This window comes from Grus americana, chromosome 5 (assembly GCF_028858705.1).
Source record: "Grus americana isolate bGruAme1 chromosome 5, bGruAme1.mat, whole genome shotgun sequence".
Taxonomy (NCBI): Eukaryota; Metazoa; Chordata; class Aves; order Gruiformes; family Gruidae; genus Grus; species Grus americana.
In genome coordinates, this window is record NC_072856.1 from 17,168,760 (window position 1) to 17,186,417 (window position 17,658).

The window sequence follows — 17,658 nt, forward strand, 5'->3', positions numbered from 1 at the left end:
GCCCCTTGCCAGCGCTGCTAGGCTTGCCCTCGATGGCAGCGGCTGGCAGGAGCAGGCAGCGCCGGGACCACCGGGCTACCAGCCATGGGCAACACGGCCGGGTGGCCAATGCAGTGTCGCTCCGCAGAGCACCGGCCTTGGGCAGGCAGGGAGCCAGGGCTGCCTCCTGGCTGGAGCCACTCATGAGAGTGCGGCTCCAGGGAGGGGAAGGGGGGGGAAAAAAAAAAAAAAAAAGGAAAGGAAAGGAGGCCAGGTCTAAGGTCTTTCTGTGCACAGATTCACCTGCTCGGCAAATAAAGCTGGGGCTGGATGACAGGCTGCTGCGTGGGCGGGCTGAGTCACCCCACTGCTGCCGACCGGCCGCCCCAGCCCTGTGCCAGATAGAACAAGGTTACCTTTACCAAAGAGAAGTGAAACCTGCTTTTTTTAAATGCCCGGCTGGGAGCAATGTGCAAGAACCGGGCCGGGTCCAGCAGTCAGCACCGAGGCAGCAGCCTTCTCCCGTAGAAGGTCGGGGCTGAGATCCTGCTCCAGGCTCCCTGCCAGCCCCCCAAAACACAAACCTCTTCCCTGCCTTCCCCCTCCCTTTGCCCCGGGGTCCCAGATGCTCAGCAAAAGCTCATCAGCCTTGAAGCCTGCAGCAATCCTTGATCACAGCCTGGCTTTGTGGAGCGGACTTCTTTGCAGTGACCCACAACCCAGATCTCCCAGAGAAATGTGGTCCTGCTCCCGTGGGGATGGCTGTGTCCCCATCCCAGTGCCTAACTTCCTCACGGGGTTAAGGCCTTTTTCCTCTCATTGCTGTCAGATGAGAAATCACTTATGATTCAAAATAACTTGCGACAATGGCTTTTGGGGAATGACAATAAAACCACCCTCCTGCATTTCAGGCTGGGGAGCAGGGTGCTGTGTGTCAGCACTGCTGAGCAGCTGCCCTTCCCTCGGGGCAGCCCCATCCTCATCCTCATCCTCATCCTCATCCTTGTCCTTACCCTCATCCTCATCCTCATTCATGCATGGCCATCAGCTGTGGCCGGCGTGCTGGTGTAGCCGAGAGTACCCCGTGTGCACAGTGCTGGGCTCTGCACATATGCAACATGTACGTACACATAAATAGCCTAAGGGAGAAGACATGGCTGTAAGAAACCTGGGGGAAAATATAAAATCTCCCCCTGCTGCCCATGGTGGTGGCAGCACAGGGTGGTGACTCACTGGGCAGACACTGTGCCTGGGGGGGTGTTTCTCCTCCGTGGCAGCACAACACCCCATACCTCCTATGGGGCTGCAGTGCTCCCGAGCATCCTACCCCAACCTGGGGACCCCTCTTCCCTCTGCTGGAAAACACCCAAAACCTCAGCGCCACACAGCCAGGCGGCATGTTTGGGTGTCCCCATTCCCGAACTGGGGGCAGTGTGGGGATGAGCTGCCCCACGGCACTTTGACACCCAGACATGCCTTTCAGGGGTTGGGAAAGATGCGATCACTTCAGCCACCCAAGGTCTTGGTCACCTGGCGATGGTCTGTGGCATAAATGAGAGAGGATTTTTATTTGTAATGAATAATCATGCCAACGCAATCGCCATTCAGTTCTGAGCAGGGATAAAGCAAACTGTTCCACGGCACTACCGTTACAGCTTTGCTTTACGCCATGAGAGGAGCAGCAGAAGCGGCGAGTGAGGCACCGCAGGACAATAAGCGACTGAATGTCTGTGGCTAAAGGGGATTTCTGGGTGCAGGTGTGGTTGTGCTCCTCCTGCCGCGGTCAACACTTAGGAGCTTTCCCAAGGAGGAGGCAATCGGTCCTTGACACGCAAGTGAAGCAGAAGCAGCCGTGAGTCACCAAAGATAAAGGTCAAGCTCCTTCTCTTATCAGCTATGAGCTGTGCAAGCAGGTAAGGCTGGACTGTGGGCTGGGCGTGCTGCAAAGAAATGTGCTCAGAGGGCAGTTGGAGCCAAAAATCCCAGCACCAGGGAGACCTCCACCCGGGAAAACAGCCCGGGCGATGCCAAGGGCAACCACCCAGCTTTCCTCTTCCATCACCTGTTCCCCAGCAACGTCTGAGGATGACGGTTAAATAAGCCATGAGTGGTGAAGCACCCGCATGGCTCCCCGCAGGGTGCTTGGCTGTTGTCACGCATTGCTGGAGTGGCTGCAGATAAGTCCTGTCTGGAAGGGAAAGCCAATATCGGGGAATGAATGATCCTGGTGACGGCCAGGCAAAGAATGGGCGCTGCTGCAGCCCTTTTCCATGGTCAGAGGAGGAGAAGGAAGAAAGGACATGAACTCACTGAAATCCAACATTTCTCCTCCTGCTCTCATATAACTTCTCACTTCAGGGTCTCGTAAGAAAAGCTAAGGATGGAAACGTGCCTGTGAGAGCCCAAAGAGGCTTTTAGAAAGACCTTGGCAATGAAACCGGGCTGGTACTATCCATGTCAGAAACTCCAGCATCGTTTGCCACTATTTTGGGCAAATGTGTGATTTGCTATTTTTGTTCATTGGTTTCTTTTTGCAAAGCATGCACGTTCATAGATGCGCATCTCCCTTCTGGAGCTGCCCTGCCCATGGCCCCGCTGGCTGCTCACAGCCACCGCAGCCTTTGCTGCAGCCCCGGATCCCAAGGTTCTCTCCAAGGGTTTCCAATTGCGGGAAATGTGTCCAGCTCCATGACTTTGACTCCTGCTCCAGTAGGCTGGAAGAATGACTTAGTCATTCCAGTTGCCTGCCAAAGCATTTAACTCGTTTTGCTCTGTTTGGAGGTTATTTCCTGGCTCCGAAGTCCAGCCAACCAGCAAATATTTCAAATACCCAATAGTCAATAAATTGATTGAGGAAACAAGGGATTTAAAGCAGTTTATCTGTGCTGTAGCAACCCCTCTGGTTACACCACCTCCAGAAAAGCTCAGATAAACCCATCTCAGGGTGGTAAATGCTGGTCAGTGCTACCTGTCTTTGCTCACAGAAGGGAACCCTCTTCTAAAGGAAACCAGGAATTTGTGGTTAATAGCTAAGCTTTTATGACACTTGGCCCAGCAAGCACTCAGCGATTACACCACAGTAAGGGGTTTTCTGTGTTTTAAGCTATTACACAGCATTAGGAAGGTTTCTGTGTTTTCAGCTCAATGAAAATAACTTTGCCCTCCGCAGCTGTACCAGGCAGTGGGCTGGAGCCCCACTGAGCTGACGGAGGGCACGCGAGGGGGACAGTGTGGGTGCCACCTTCCCGAGGAAACCAACTCGACTAAAGCAGGGGGAGGCCCTCGGCCTGGCGATACACCTCTGTCCCATCTGATCCCCTGTGTGTGCCACGGCTGTCCCTCCCCTCCCCCCCCATCACGCAGGGACTTTAGCGTGGGTGCTGGCTGCCCTGGTTCCAGGAAAATTTATTCCTGGCTCGTCCCTGGGGAGCAGAGCCTGGCCAAGGTTATGTGCTGAACGCCCTCATTTCCTCTCCTTAACTGCCTCCCTGCTTTATCACAAACTTTCTTGCTTCATCTTTTGTTTCCACTCATAAAGGCTGCAGTTACCTCCAGCAGCACTGGCACAGGCTGCCCCTGGGCCACCGGGCCACCGGGCCACCGGGCCACCAGGCTCGTGCCCATCTCCAAAAGTGCTGGCTTCTGCTCTCTGCACAAAACACGCAGAGGGTTCTGCAAACCCATTTCTCCCTGCCACCAAACAGTGGTTTCTTTAACAGAGTGGGAAAAAAAAAAAAATTCTCAACTTTTTATGACTTAGGATTTCCCTTTCCCACCTCCTGGTTCATCGGGGACCGTCAGGAGGAGAATAACGGCGTCATTGATGCTCTCTGCTTTCCCCAGCCCCAGCCCTCAGCCCAAGTTACAGTGGGACAGCTGGGCTTGGCCCCAGGACATTGGGAACTGGGACATGCCCTGAGCTACTTATTGCAAATATTTACCAAGGTGGGGCTGGGTGTTCGAACATGAGGCCGTCTGAGTAATCGGCAGGAAAAAAGAAAGTTTGGCTTTTGGATGTTAGCCCCATCAGCAAATATTAGCTTGAGCACCGCGGAGCAAGCGGGCTGCCGTTATCCCCTGCCATAAGACCTGAAAGGCAAAGGATAGGTCCAAATGGGGCGGCACCTGGAGTTTATACGCACCAAATTCTACGGCTCAGGACTGTTGAACTCACCCCATTCCCTTTTATTTGGTGGTTGGAGAGAGGAAATAAATGAGCAACAGATTAGATTTGGGAAAGTCAGTGAAAACTGAAAAAATACACATTGCTGATTCCCCTTCTCTTTTTTATCCCATGGTTTTAGGAAATTTTTTTCTCTTCCATGGTTTTTGGATTTCATTGAAGCACCTGAAGCTGAAGCTTGGAGAACATTATTATCATTTCTTTTTAATCCATCATATCAGGCACCCATTTCCCTCCAGCCTTCCTGGGCATTGCCAGTGAGGCAACTTGGCATCCTCAGCTCCTGCTGGCTGCACGGGCGGAGAGCTGGCCGCAGGTGTGGTTTTAGGGGGAGCAGCAGCAAAATCGCAGCAGGTGAAGGTCATGGCAGCAGGAACATTAGCAAGGAGGTGGAAAGCCTTGGGAGAGGACAGCTGGCATCAAAACCCACTTCCCTTCACACCTGCCACAATGCAGTGTCCCGGCTTCAGAAAGAAAAATTGGTGGCCGCAGGATGATATGAACACAACATCAGCGCTACCGCCTGTCCTCCCACGCACGCTGGCTGCCCAGGAGGGAAAGGATGCTCTTCCCCCTCCAGCCCCTCCCTGCAGCCCGGCCCTGGCCACTGCTGGGAATGATGTGCTGGAGGGTTTTGTTTGTGATGGCTCTCCAGCCTGTCTGGAGACAGGAAACGTCCCAAATCTGGACAGTACCACGACCTCATCTTCCCCCCCCAAACTCCCTCGAGTTTGCTGATGTTGTGGTTAGGTGATCCTGAGATGTCTTTCAGTGTTTACTCTTAAAGTTTATACACTGTTAGTTTAAAAAAAAAGACGAAAAGCGGAAAGCGGGGCCAGGAGGATGTGCCAAGCAGGGAGCTCAATCATCCGCCAGCGGGACAGCTGGGATGGGACACTCGGGTCATGTGTCACGCTGATGCCAGGCAGCGCAGCCCCGTGATGCACTCAGACGTGATGCAGGACATCCCGCTCATACGCGCTTGTCAGCGCTGGACCTGCCGGAGTGTCCACACCTAGATAAAAATGGGAAAAGATGGTTAACGGCCACTTTACACATCTCTGCAGCTTTCAGCAGGGCAGGTTATGCGGAGTGGTGACTTTCAGTTCGGCGTGTGGTGTCAGCGTGTTACTACAAGGCCTGGCCCTTCATAATCTCTGGTAAATGTTATTGCTGTAGCACACCAGGGTAATATAAGGCTGGCTGGTAGCAGACAGGCAGTGTCAGGCTGAATGGCATGAGCTGTAATCACTGGAGACTTCATACGCAAAGAACGTATCAGCATCAATCGGGGCTGAGGTCGCAGACATTTATTACCACTGCTGCAAAAGAAAGACATCCCAAATATTTATCTTGCACAGACTTGGTTTGGGAAATCAAACGCTTTGGAGGGGGAATGGTCTGGCATTTTAAAATTGTGAGCCATAGCCTAAACCATCTCATTAGACATTAAAAAATGTTCATGGCCTTCAAAGGGGCCAGTAAATAACTGCATAGTTCAGGGCAGCGCTTGGCAAGCTGCTGGTCTTCCCATGCTCTCAGGCAGAAGTCTTTATTAAAGGGGAAGTACTGAATCACCATGGGTCCCAGGGCAGCCACGCGATGGGGCGCTCTCCTCCCCACTGACATAAGTCTTAAGCTATTGGTGGATCCCCCTGTGATGCTCAGCAAGCCGCTTCATGAAGACGATGGTGAGAACAGGCTAAATCCAGGTCTGCCGCCGTTTAGAGAGCAGGCCTGGACCAAACCCAGCCTGTTGGGTCAACACCCTCCTTGCCTGTGTGAGGATGCTTCCGGGCACCTCCAAGCATGGATCCAAGCTGTGCCCAGCCTCACATGGACCTTGCAGCAAACACACCCTCCCCCTCCAATTTTTAATCCCAGTATTGAAGTTAAGACCCTGAAGTCCCCCCGAGCAGGTTTGAGTTGGCACATACCCACCCTTATTTGGCTCTCTCCTTCAGAGCACAGCCAAGGACCAACTTACTGGAAATGACGTCTTTTTTCCCCAGCCCCTCACGCCTGCTCCATGACTGTCTGCAGCAGTTTACAACATGTAATGGTAACACACTGAGTCAGTGGGATGAGACATTTCAAGCTGCTTAGGAAAAGAGGAGTCTTAGTCAGATAAATATTAGTAAATTGAGCAAGCGGGGCTACGTGATATTGCTGATTAATGCATGGCTTGTGTACGGTAAGAAAAAAATTCTCACAGATTGAGCAAAGATGCTTCCGCTGCTGCCCTTGTTTAAATTAACCCAAAAGCTCCAGCCTTGCTGTGTTTCATTTTCTGTAATCATTAAACAAACAGCCTTGGTGGCCTTCGTCTCCCTGGCTGAGACCTTTCTAAGTGAGCTTCCCCTAAGAGAAGAACTTCACCTGAACTTGGCCATCTTGGAGTGAAGTACCTCAGCTCCCTCTGTGCTCATGGAAAGACCTGAACACCCCCAAAGTGAGACTGAGCCCCCTCACAGGGTGTCTCCGTGTTGGGCAGCTGCCCCCGATGGGCTCCACATCCCTCCAGGAGGTCCTGCCTGCAGAGGGACCGGCACCCACTACCTGACCAGTGGGGGTTTGGGGGCACCCAATGGCACCAGTTTGTCCCAGAGCATTTCTGAAGGAGGAGAATAATAAGGAACTATAACAAAAAACTTCCCAGAGATATTCCGGACTAGTCTAATTAAAAAAAAAAAAAAACCCAAAAAAACCCAACACATTTTAAGGCATATGAAAATGTGAAAAAATGGAAAAAAATGTGAAAGGCATGAAAAAAAAGCTGCTTGTCACAACCCTTCTGCAGTAGCAACCCACACCCTTTGCTTACAGCTATTTAGGGGTTTTTTGAGTACGAGTTTCCTAGGAGACCCAGTGGTCACTATACTGAGCTCTAGCTATACGTGCCTGTGGATACAGCTATGCCCTAATACAAACTCGGAGGGCAACAACTTACAAAGCAAGAGCATATGTTTCTCTGTTACTAATTGACTTCAGCTGGCAGGATTGCAATGTCAGTCCTGTAAACCAGCTTTTTTCCCTACAGATGTCATGTTTAAATCATTAAAATAAAATAAGTTATATGGCCTTGAGTCTCCACTTTCCTCTGCTGCTGAGACAACGGCATAACACCAGTGAAATCAGGGGTCCTTCTCCAGGTACAGACCCCTCAGAGAGGAGATGCACGTCTCTGGGATTACAGAGCGACTAAGCGAATAAAAACAGGATGGCAGCGGGAACGCCAGTACCCTGTAATGTCTGATAGCTGCAGCATGAGCTCCTGCATCTCTTGGGAGGGACACGCGATGTCAGGGCCAGCCGGAGACCTTGGCAGGCTAAATGCATTGCTAAATCCCACCGGAAAGCTGACAGGTCCTGCTGATGGGCACGAGGGGAGAACCGCAGAGGAGGTAAATAGCCAAAACCCCACCTTTTTTTTTTTTTTTTTTCTTCATTTTTCCTCAGTGTGAGCCCTAACCATCCTCAGCCTTGACCTCAGACCACAGGCTCCTCCTGGCAGCGCCTGCATGGCTGCTGTGCTGTGTTACCATGACTCATGTTGCCAGCAGCAGGGTACATAACGCCTCAGACTCTGAAATGATGATCAAATTCCTTCTCTGGAGCAGGTGCTCACTTAAGGGACATGTGCCGTGGCAGAGCCAGCGACCCAGCCTGGCCAGCCCTTCCATCGAGGCTGAGTGTGGCCACCCCATCCCACACCCATCAAAAAAAATCCCTGTACACAACACACACACACACAGACACATATGCGTGTACAAGCACCCCCCCCAGAGTGACCCAATGCTATTCCCTTCACCTGGGAGAGGGCTGAAGCCACACTTTTGTGCCAAATTGCCACATAGGCTTTTAAAAATGCCCTTACTAGAACAGAAATGTCTTTGGAGCGAAGCAGAGGGTGGTACCAGCATCCCTGGTGAGCGCGGGAAGAGGGAGATGGCCACGTATGATGAGGCTCCAGTGAATGAACATCAGTGCATTTCCCTTCACCTCCCCCTGGCTAACACTCCCCACCGTGGTAATTTTTCACCGTTTCTAAGAAGAGAGACAAATTCCTAAATTCTCTAATTTCTGCAGATTTCTTGTAAATGGGGGGTAATGAAGGGCTGGTGCCTGACGACCTTTTTTAATGGCAGCCACTGTAGTTGTATTTGGCAGCTCACATACTGCCGAGGAACAGGCTTGGCGATGTGCTGCGTTGCAAGAAAAAAAAAAACCTCTTCTCTTGCTCTTGCTGCTGAATTTGGGAACATGAACAAACCAAACTAAACTAAACCCAAACTAAAGGCAGCAACAGGTTTCTCCCAGCCCCAGCTTCCACAAAGACAGCAGCAGTCATCTGAACTGCAATCACCCAGAGCTCCTATCAGCTAAAGCTGAGTTGCGGCCCTTAATTATCAAAGCCACCCACTATCTACACATACTCAAAGTGCCCCGTGACACTTGTCCCATGCTTGTCCCAAGCTTCAGTGCCAAGGTGCAGTGCAGGGCTGCATTGCATCTCTTACCCCTCTCCCCAAACACTGGAGGTGAAATTAGCATTCTACTGTCAACTCCTTCACCCTGTCAGCTCATCACCTAAGTTATTAGCCCTTATTATTTAAAAAATAAGGCAATTTTTTTTTTTTTTCCCAAGCAAAGTTAGTGCTATACACTTGCAGCAATAGTGACCAGCTACCACGGTATACACTAGGATTAGGGCTGCGCTTCTTCCTTGCAAGCAATTGCTACATGCTTCCCATGTCAGATTGCTCTGAGCTCCTTGAAGCTCTCCGTTCTTTCCTGAGACGTGTTCCTCTAGGACATTTCCCGTGATTACACTTTGCTGCCCACTTTGGGTTCAGTTAGAGTCACCTTTGCTTTCCTGTCTGTCTCAGTAAAGGTAAATATGCTTTAAAACCTATTTTATGGAATTTTTGCATGGTGACAATGCCAGAGACCTAAAATGCTGGTATTTTAATGCACTGGACTTTCCTTTTATGTGACTGTCTACTTAACGAGCCCATACTACATGAAAAAGTAGAGAGCTCTTACAATGGACATACATTGGAAACTAGGGTCCCAGTTCTGCAAGAACCTGCCTTTTTCTATACTGTGAGCAACTTCTTCACTTTTTTTTCCTAATAATATTTTATTTTTCTAGCTTTTTTTTCTAATTTGGCCAGTGCTAAGACAAGTTGACTGGTGTGACAGCTGGGTGAGGCTTTGAATTTTTCAAAATGATAGATAAATGTCTAAGAAAAATCACTCAGATGAAAGCAAAAGCGGAAAGACAGAGACCAAAGCAGGCTGCTGACCCCGCATCCACAGATGTGAGTTTCATTTAAAAGCAAATTCAGTTTTGGGTGGGTTTTTTTTTTTTTACTGGACCTTTTGAAGCAAGGTGTGCACAAACATGCCAAGTCCTGCAGCCTTTCCACACCGGGAGCCTTCCTCCAGATGTTCCTTGTGTGCTTCTGACTTGCTGCCTTGTTTTTTTGCTCTTTTTGAAGTGGTGTCCCATTTCCCGTGCACAAAGACCATTCCCTGTTGTATTTCAGAGCTCAATTAAAAACATAATGATTTCTGCTTAAGATCCAGCTCTGCTCTTGGCTGGCTCCAGCTCCCTCACTCTTATGGGGCCTTTTGGGCAGGAACTTGCTCTTTTACAGAGCAGACCAGCATTTGTTCAGAAAAATGTAGATGTGCATCCTAATGGTAAGTCAATATCTGGGCTGTACCCCTCACTGAAACAAACTACATTACACTAAAAAGTGAGCTGTTGTGTTGGCTTTCAGGGAAAAGCCTGCAACTCTTCACACACCAGGGCACAGCTACATGAATGGTCCGTGGCTGCTCCCCCACTCCACGAGCGGCGATGGCCAGCATGATCTTCCCAGAGCAGTCCCCAGCCCAGCGCACCCCGAGAAGCTCAGCCAAACCATTCCTGGCTCATTCATCAACCCTGAGAACATCGCACAGACCCCACCTTTGTTCTGGCCCTCCCCACAGATGTGCACGCTGCCTTGAATTATCAAAGTGTGGCCATATACTCCAGCTGATGAGTGATTTGCAGCGGAAAAGGGTTTGGCTGTAGCTCTAATTTGTTCCCGGGAATGGGCTTCTGACCCTGCCAAAGTCCCTGGGCACGCCGCCAAGCTCTTCAAAGGGGCCAGGCCTCGCTTTGTAAACTCACCTCTGGGGTTTGGCTTGCAAACACCTATAGAGGTGTCGGTCATTCAAGAAAAATGATGGAGGGCAACAGGGCTCAAAGTCCAAAGGGTGATGCTGCGCAAAGTACGTAGCTACGCAAATACTGCTTTGGAAACAGCATGAATAAGTTCATTAAGTGCAGCCCTGCCCTCGGCTGCAGCATCAAGGCAAAGGCTAGGAAGTTGGATCGGCCTTGTGTCAACTATTGTAAAAGGGTGACAAAATGAATGGTGTACAAGAGGACTGACTGCAGGCTTGCACGTGCTTCTTAAATACCACCTCCAGCTGCCACAATCTTTACTGATTTGCCCGTGGTGCTGGGCATTGACCAGACTACAACGAACTGTGGTGCCTTCCCTGGGAGGAGGGAGTGGGCTGGGGGAAGAAAATGTGATAAATCCGGTGATTGCAGAGGACTACAAAAAAGATAAGGGGGACCAGTGCTAATGCAAAACTGGAGAGGTGGGGTACCCTGAGGAAAGGATGCAGGAAGGGCTGATGGTGATGGTGCAGAGCCAGCTGGACGCAGGGCCTCAGATGAAGCAGGTGGGCTTGGCCAGGTCCCAGCTGAGCCTCCTGGGGCAACCAGGGGTTAGGGCCCAAAGCAGATTCCCACGGGGTGCCCGTAGGAGATGGCAGTGGCCTGCCACAGGTGGGGCTCAGGCCCCTCTGTGCCAAGTGGAGATGGTGCCAGGGCAGACCCAACATGGCAGAGATTCCCTGACCCAGGACCACAGGGACGTGGCTTTGGGAGCATGGGGTATCCAAGAGCGGACCTGAGATGCGGCAAGGAGTGCTCAGAGGGGCAAGATGGGGGTGCAGCAGGTCACAGCAGCCCCATCCTCACCGAGAGGGGCTATCCCTGCTGGGCAGAAGAAACACACGGGTGGCGGGGGGGTGGGGGGCGGAATTGAGGTCGCTTCACGGTGTGGTCGCTGTCCCCCTGCCCACGGCGGCAGCCCTCGGGGAGGCACCCACCTCCCCGCAGCCAGCCCGCCCGCCGCGGCGGGACAGCACCCAGCACCCTCCTCTATGCTCCCGGCGGACCCCCCCCCCCCCCCCCGCGCCGACCCCCCCCCCCCCAACCCCGCAGCCCAGCGCCTACGGGCGGCAGCGGGCGGGGAGCGCGGCCCGGGGGGGGCGGGCGGGAGGCGGGGCGGCGAGGGGGCGGCGGGCTGGGCTCCCCGGGGGAGGCACCGGAAGGCGCCCGGCGCTGATTCATTGCAATAAATTGTTCCCGTCGCGGCGAGGCTCGGTCATCGCCGCCGAGCCGGAGCCGGGGCCGCAAGCAGAGCCGCAGCGGAGCCGCCGCCGGAGCCGCCGCCGGAGCCGCCGAGGAGGGAGGATGAAGATGCAAGCCGAGGTGATCCGCGAGGGCGAGCTGGAGAAGCGGAGCGACAGCCTTTTCCAGCTGTGGAAGAAGAAGCTGGTGGTGCTGACCAAGGACAGCCTCAGCCTCTTCCCCGACGGGCACAAGCGGGCCAAGGGCAAGGAGCTGGGCTTCGGCTCCATCCTCAAGGTGGACTGCGTGGAGCGCACGGGCAAGTACATCTACTTCACCATCGTCACCAAGGACCGCAAGGAGATTGACTTTCGGTGCCCGGACCAGAGCTGCTGGAACGCCTCCATCACCATGGCCCTCATCGACTTCCAGAACAAGCGGGCCATCCAGGACTTCAAGAGCCGCCAGGAGATGGAGCAGGCGGCGGGCACCCAGGAGCGGCGGCTGGCCCGGGCGCCCTGAGCCGCCGCCCCCGCCCCGGCCGGTCCGGCCCCAGGTGAGCCCCTCTGCGGCCCCTAACGCGTTCCTGCCTGGGCTTTTAATTGGGCTGGGTTTTTAAAAATTATTCTTATTTTAAATTATTATTTATAATTATTTTAATTATTGCTTTTTGAAATCAGATGGTGACGGGCGGCAAGGGCTCCCTCCCTGCACCTCTCACCCTCTTTTTTTACCGGAGAGACGCCCCCGGCCCCCACCGCCGCCACCTCTCTGCCTCGCTGCCGGCCTGCGAGGGTGCCCGGCCGCACCCTGAAGCCGGGGTCTGCTGCCCAGCTGCTTCAGCGCAGGAGTTTTGGGGCTTGCTCCCCCTTTCCTGATGTGGCACTGGGAATTCTTGGAGTCGGGCTTATGCGGGGCGCTGAGAATTGCGGCTCTTAGGGAGGAAATAAGAAATGGCACTTGGCAGTGCTTTTCTTATATGCTTTGCTAAAAATAAAATATCTGCAAAAATAAAGGCTGAAGGCTTACTCTCCCCTTAAAGCCCCCTTTTTTTTCTGCCCCACTCTCCTGTTCGTTTAACTAACTTGCTTTCTCTTGCTGCCTTTAGAGCATACCACTGGATGATAAACAAGATCAAGTGTCTTGGACTGAAATGGGACAGGGTACCAATGAAGGAAAGCAAAGAAGAGAGCTGGAAGCAGCTTGGTTTTCTCCAAGCCCGTTGAGGCTGCTGAGCAAAGAGCCCTGAGCTTTGCCTGAGATGCATTTAAAGAAAAACCAAAGACTTTCGTAAAGGACTTCTTGTGAAGCGGCGGCCACGTGTTTTGAGTGGCACAGCTTTGCAAACGATTATCTTCTATTTATGAGATGCAAGGAAGATTCAACACTGACTGGTGGTGTTTTAAACACAATTTAAATTATTTGTACTATCTATATTTGTATTTATTTTGATGAATGTCTTTCAGCAGTTACTGGTCTTAATATTGCTTTTGCATTAATATGTCCATTCCAAATAAATTACTTGAAATGTTCACTTTTTATTACTATACTCTGGGCTGCAGTAACTTTTGTTGCCGCATGTTTCTGGTGTAGGCAGTGGTATAGTGGCTTAAAAACAGTGGGTAAACTCAGCTTTTTGGTGCCCTGGACTGGGCGGTGGGAGGTGTAGAAAGCCCAGATAACCCATTTGTGTTTGACTGTGTCTTCTGACCAGGGAGGGAAAGTGTGTTGAGGTCCAGTTCTGGTCAGTGGTAGAAACAGAAAAGCCTACCACCATATATATGGGTAAAAGTGCTGCTTTTGAAGTGCTTTCCATGTATAACTGAGTAATGGTGGCTACAGAAGGCGCAAGAGCTCCCTATGACACTAAAACGCTGCTGCCTGCTAATGCCCGGTGTCCTTCCTCTGGCCCTGTAGCGTAGTGCTGTGCTAAGGCAGAAAACTGGATTCTTGATTTCAGAATAACACAGCGCTGATGCTCCATGGGATTCCTCAGCTTTGCAACAAAGCAAGCTGAACTCCTTGTTCTTTCTTCTTCCTCCATCTCTGCAGTCTCTAGAGCAAGTTAAACTTCTACAGGATAACTGGGAAGAACACAGATGGTCTTTTTCTGATAGCACCTGGACTAAGAAGCTTGGAGGAAAAAAAGCCAGCTATTTTTTTGGATAAAACTATTGAAGTTTGATCCTGTGAGACACAATTATCACTAACTAACCTGGGTTTCCTTGAGAGCAATGCTGTAGCACATGACTCAGTTCTAGCAGTCAGGACTGAGCTTAGCAAAGTACCCTGTACTAATGCTCCAAACTCAGTAATTTCAATGAGGTAATTTCTCCCTCCAATATCAGTGCAGTTCTTGCAGGAGACTTTGTACTAGAGGAAGTTGCAAAGTATGTAAATGCCTGTAGTAAGAGCAGGAGAGACTCAGTATGAGGAAAAAAAAAAGCCTGGAAGGAGGGTTGGCCCCTGTTTCTGGAAGCAGCAGGGAGACTCTGGCCCTGCAATGTGCTCCACTGGGGCTTTGCATCCTCCTTGCACGCTGCCGGCAGTTATGCTGCTACCTGCCAGGCTCGGGCAGAGGCAGGGTTGCACATGATTGAGCTGCGGATGTAGCAAACCTTTGGTCTCGATCCCCTTTAGCACAAGAAGGTTAGAGGTGCACTTAATGCAGCAAAATGACACTCAGAAGCAGATGTGTTTAACCCCGATTCTCCCTAGTACCATTGCAGAGGGGGTGAAATAAAAGGCCAAACCAGAGCAGAGGCACTGGCTCCTAATCCCCTTAGTTCTGGTGAATCCAAGCGGGAATGCTGACTGACAACAGCTGAGGATCTGGAGCTATTGCCTGCAATGACAGCCACCGCTGCGGGCGAGGGGAACCCAATACCTCCCAGGGTCCTGCAGCTGCCCCAGCATGGCTCCAAGGCCTTTGCAAACCTATCTGTCCCTTATTCTAGATGCAAATGTTGATGAAAGGCAAGGAGTTGTTCAAACAGTTTTATTCCACGTTTATGGATTAAAAAAAACCTCAAGAACATCTTTATGGAAAAAGTAAGGGGGTTACTTTCTTGCAACTGAATTATTGGCTTTTCAGCTCTCTCAGTGGGATTTCACTCTTTAAGAGGTAAACAAACAAACCTATATTGACAATTAACTGTAAATAGCCAAAGGAGGAAACTCCAAATTGTTTGTATAAAACTCCACCAATGGTTGGGCCCACCGTCCGGGTCAAGGGCTGCACTGAGGCGCATATCCCGAGCATGGTACCTAGGAGAGACGGCAGAGACATGCAGATGTCAGGATGAGGGCAAGTCTTGGGATGGAAAAGCGGAGTAGGGCGTGTGGGATCCCCTTCGTCCCTGATGGCATTCCCCTGCAGTAGAGGCAAATCACTTCAAATAATCTCTTGCATTAATTTATAGAGGTCCAATTAGGGTTTGTTAAGGCTAAGGACTCCTGGAGGCATGGGGACTAGTTTCCACCACGAGCCAACTCAGCTCTTTACTGAGCGGTCCAGATGACCGTAATGCTGCCCAAAAGGCAAGCTGGTGCTCACTGCTGCCTTTGCCAGGGTCCAAGGATGCCTTTGGCCCCAGAAGATGCTTTTGAATATCGCACCCGGCAGGGCTGGTAACTACTGTATGGGATTAAGCATGGAGACGTAATTTCAAGGGTTGTGTTAGAGACTTCCAAGCAAATCACACAGATTCTTCCAATATCATAATTAGCTGAGAGGGTTCTGTTGCACCCAAGCTACTATTGCCATTTATTCTCCAGTGTGGGACACAGGAACAGCTCTTGAGGGCTTGGCAGGAGCAAGAGGCTTAGGTCTAACTAGGTCTTTAAGAATAAATAAATAAAACCACAGATAAAGACTGAATCCCCTTGAGATACTCTCCCACCCCCTTGCAAAAAGAACGGATATTTCAATTTGGATGGAAATGCGAGCCCTTCACCCGGCTGGGCCGGTTCCCCCTCCAGCAGCTCTCCCATTTGCATTGTTAACATAAACCTGGCAGTCGGGGAAGCACCTCCAGTTTGGCAAAAAGGCAGGTGTTTTTTTTTTTTTTTTCTTTTTTTTTTCCCCCACATGCAGACAGCCAGCCAGACGAACCACGGGACACAAAGATAGCCCCCCATGCACCCAGCATGCTCTTTGCCCTGCGGTCTTCATGCAGGACAGCTATCATGCTCAGGGGGAGCAGAAAATACCCAGCTGGTGAGAAAATAATTCCTCCCAACGCTGGGAGGAAGGGCAAGCTGGCAGCATATGCAAGAAACTCGTGCCCTGCTCTGAAATGATATTTGCAATTTATTTTTTTTTTTTAACATCAGTATGATTATTTGGGCTGTTGGCATCAATTTTCCACCAAGACATGTTAAGGCATTGTTGCTACACAAGGCCAGCAGTGTCTGGGAAAAGGAGGATGCTGTCCCATATGCAAGAAGCTGTGGAACCTAGTGTGATATCTAACGTGAGTAGTCACAGAGAAACGATCCCCAGCTCCGGGAGAGAAGACGCAGCCAGGTGTTCGCGTAATGCCAGCCAGTGACTGCTGGGCTTTTATCAGCATGCTTAAAATATTTGTGCAATGAGCCCAAGCCAAGGGTGTAGCTGTGCGGAAAGGGAGGGCGTAGCTGTGCGGAGAGGGAAATCTCCGGGAGCCGATGCTAAGCGCTCCTCCCGCGCATGGGAACACAAAGGCAATGGGTGGGACCTCGCCTTGACCCTTTGCCAATGGGAACCATCCCACAACCACCAAACTTTCTGGGCAGGTTTTGCAATTATCTTTTCCCCTCTAGGTATTTGAATTAAACTAATTACTACGTACAATTGCCAAACTGGCTCTTAGGATTGAGGAGGTGCTTTTTTCCCTTTCCTCTTTTTTTCTTTTCTGGAGCAGACATCCATCCTCTTAAAAGGCCAGGCTCTCCCTCTGCACTTCTGTAACACAGTGCTAAGTAAGTAAGGTAATTTCTATTTCGTGGACTTAAATTAGATCCCTTGTGTCAGACGCCCTCGAGCTTTGGGACATTGTAAATCTCGACTCTGCAGCGTGGCCCGAGCTCTGTTGCAAAGCTGGGCATGTGACAGATCTCATTTAAGGCAAGACTTTTAACTGGGACAAATCACCACCTCAGCAGAAAAGTTCCTGCATCGCTTTGCGCAGCTCTGCCGACACACACGCTCACCTTCTTCATCACGGCTATCCCACTTTCTGAACCTTCCTTGCCATTTTTTTTCTCCCTCCCCAGCTTTTTTTCCCCCCTTTTCCCATACCTGGCATGACCCATCCCAGCTGGGAGCCCATCCTCCCCTCCTGCCCCAGCCCTCCTCTCCTCCCGCAGGTTTCGGGGTTGGGTGCTGGCTGCTCCCCAAGCCGGGCGGCTCCATCCCTCCTCCCACCCTCTGCTGTGCCGGGGCGCCCCGGCTCGCCCTCCTTTCCAGCTCACATCCTGTTGCTGTGCTCAGATGCTGCTGCTGGCCCAGATCAGCCACAGGCCTGCAGGGCAATCATGGGGCCTAATTTAATGATTAGGTCATCGCTGCCAGCAGCCGCCTTCAAACCAGCAAAGTCCGAGCAAAGTTGGGGGGTTCAATGTGCCCAGCCCCGCCTGGCTGCAAGCTCTCCTCCTAAGGTTTTGTGTCTGACGTCCAAATAAAATCATGACACGTGGGCCCGTTATGCAGGGAGGCTCTGCTGGGCTTCCTCTCTCCCTCCCCCGAGGGCGGGGGGCTGTGTGCAGAAACAAGACCTCCATTCTCGGGGAGGGCCTGGGGTTGACAAGGAGTGCTTGTGCAGATGCAAGTCCCCCTCGGCTCGGGGCTGTCCTCCCACCAGCTTGCACTCCCAGCTGAACAGCACGTGCACGTGGGGGAGAATTTTCCCTTCCTGCCTTTGAAGATGAGGAGGGGGGAAAAAAAAAAAATCAAAGGGAAATGAATGAAATCATTTCCGTTCTCCTCCCTTCAGTGCATACCCCCAGCCATAAGCAAAGAGCAAGTGGCAAACTCATCAGCCTCAGTAGGAAGTGACCTTGGATTGGTCCTGAGAGCAGGATGATGGGT

General features: G+C 51.5%; 2 protein-coding genes across 7 annotated transcripts in view; one reads left to right on the forward strand and one right to left on the reverse strand.

Moving 5' to 3' along the window:
- Window positions 1-4,407: 4,407 nt before the first annotated feature.
- Window positions 4,408-17,658, reverse strand: part of SLC22A18 (solute carrier family 22 member 18) — a 92,833-nt gene continuing 79,582 nt past the window's right edge. For 5 of the 6 annotated variants that reach the window (XM_054828090.1, XM_054828094.1, XM_054828093.1 and 2 more), the window contains one exon: window positions 14,598-14,855. In XM_054828090.1, the coding sequence (XP_054684065.1) occupies window positions 14,668-14,855 (188 nt within the window). In that variant the 3' untranslated portion in view covers window positions 14,598-14,667. Of the gene's footprint in view, window positions 5,178-14,597; window positions 14,856-17,658 lie in introns of those variants that run through there. The other variant, XM_054828095.1, reaches the window with a different exon arrangement.
- On the forward strand, window positions 11,553-13,137 carry PHLDA2 (pleckstrin homology like domain family A member 2). The gene is made up of 2 exons (XM_054828097.1): window positions 11,553-12,144; window positions 12,697-13,137. Exon 1 carries the CDS (start codon window positions 11,712-11,714, stop codon window positions 12,108-12,110), a length of 399 nt encoding a protein of 132 aa, XP_054684072.1. The 5' UTR covers window positions 11,553-11,711; the 3' UTR covers window positions 12,111-12,144; window positions 12,697-13,137.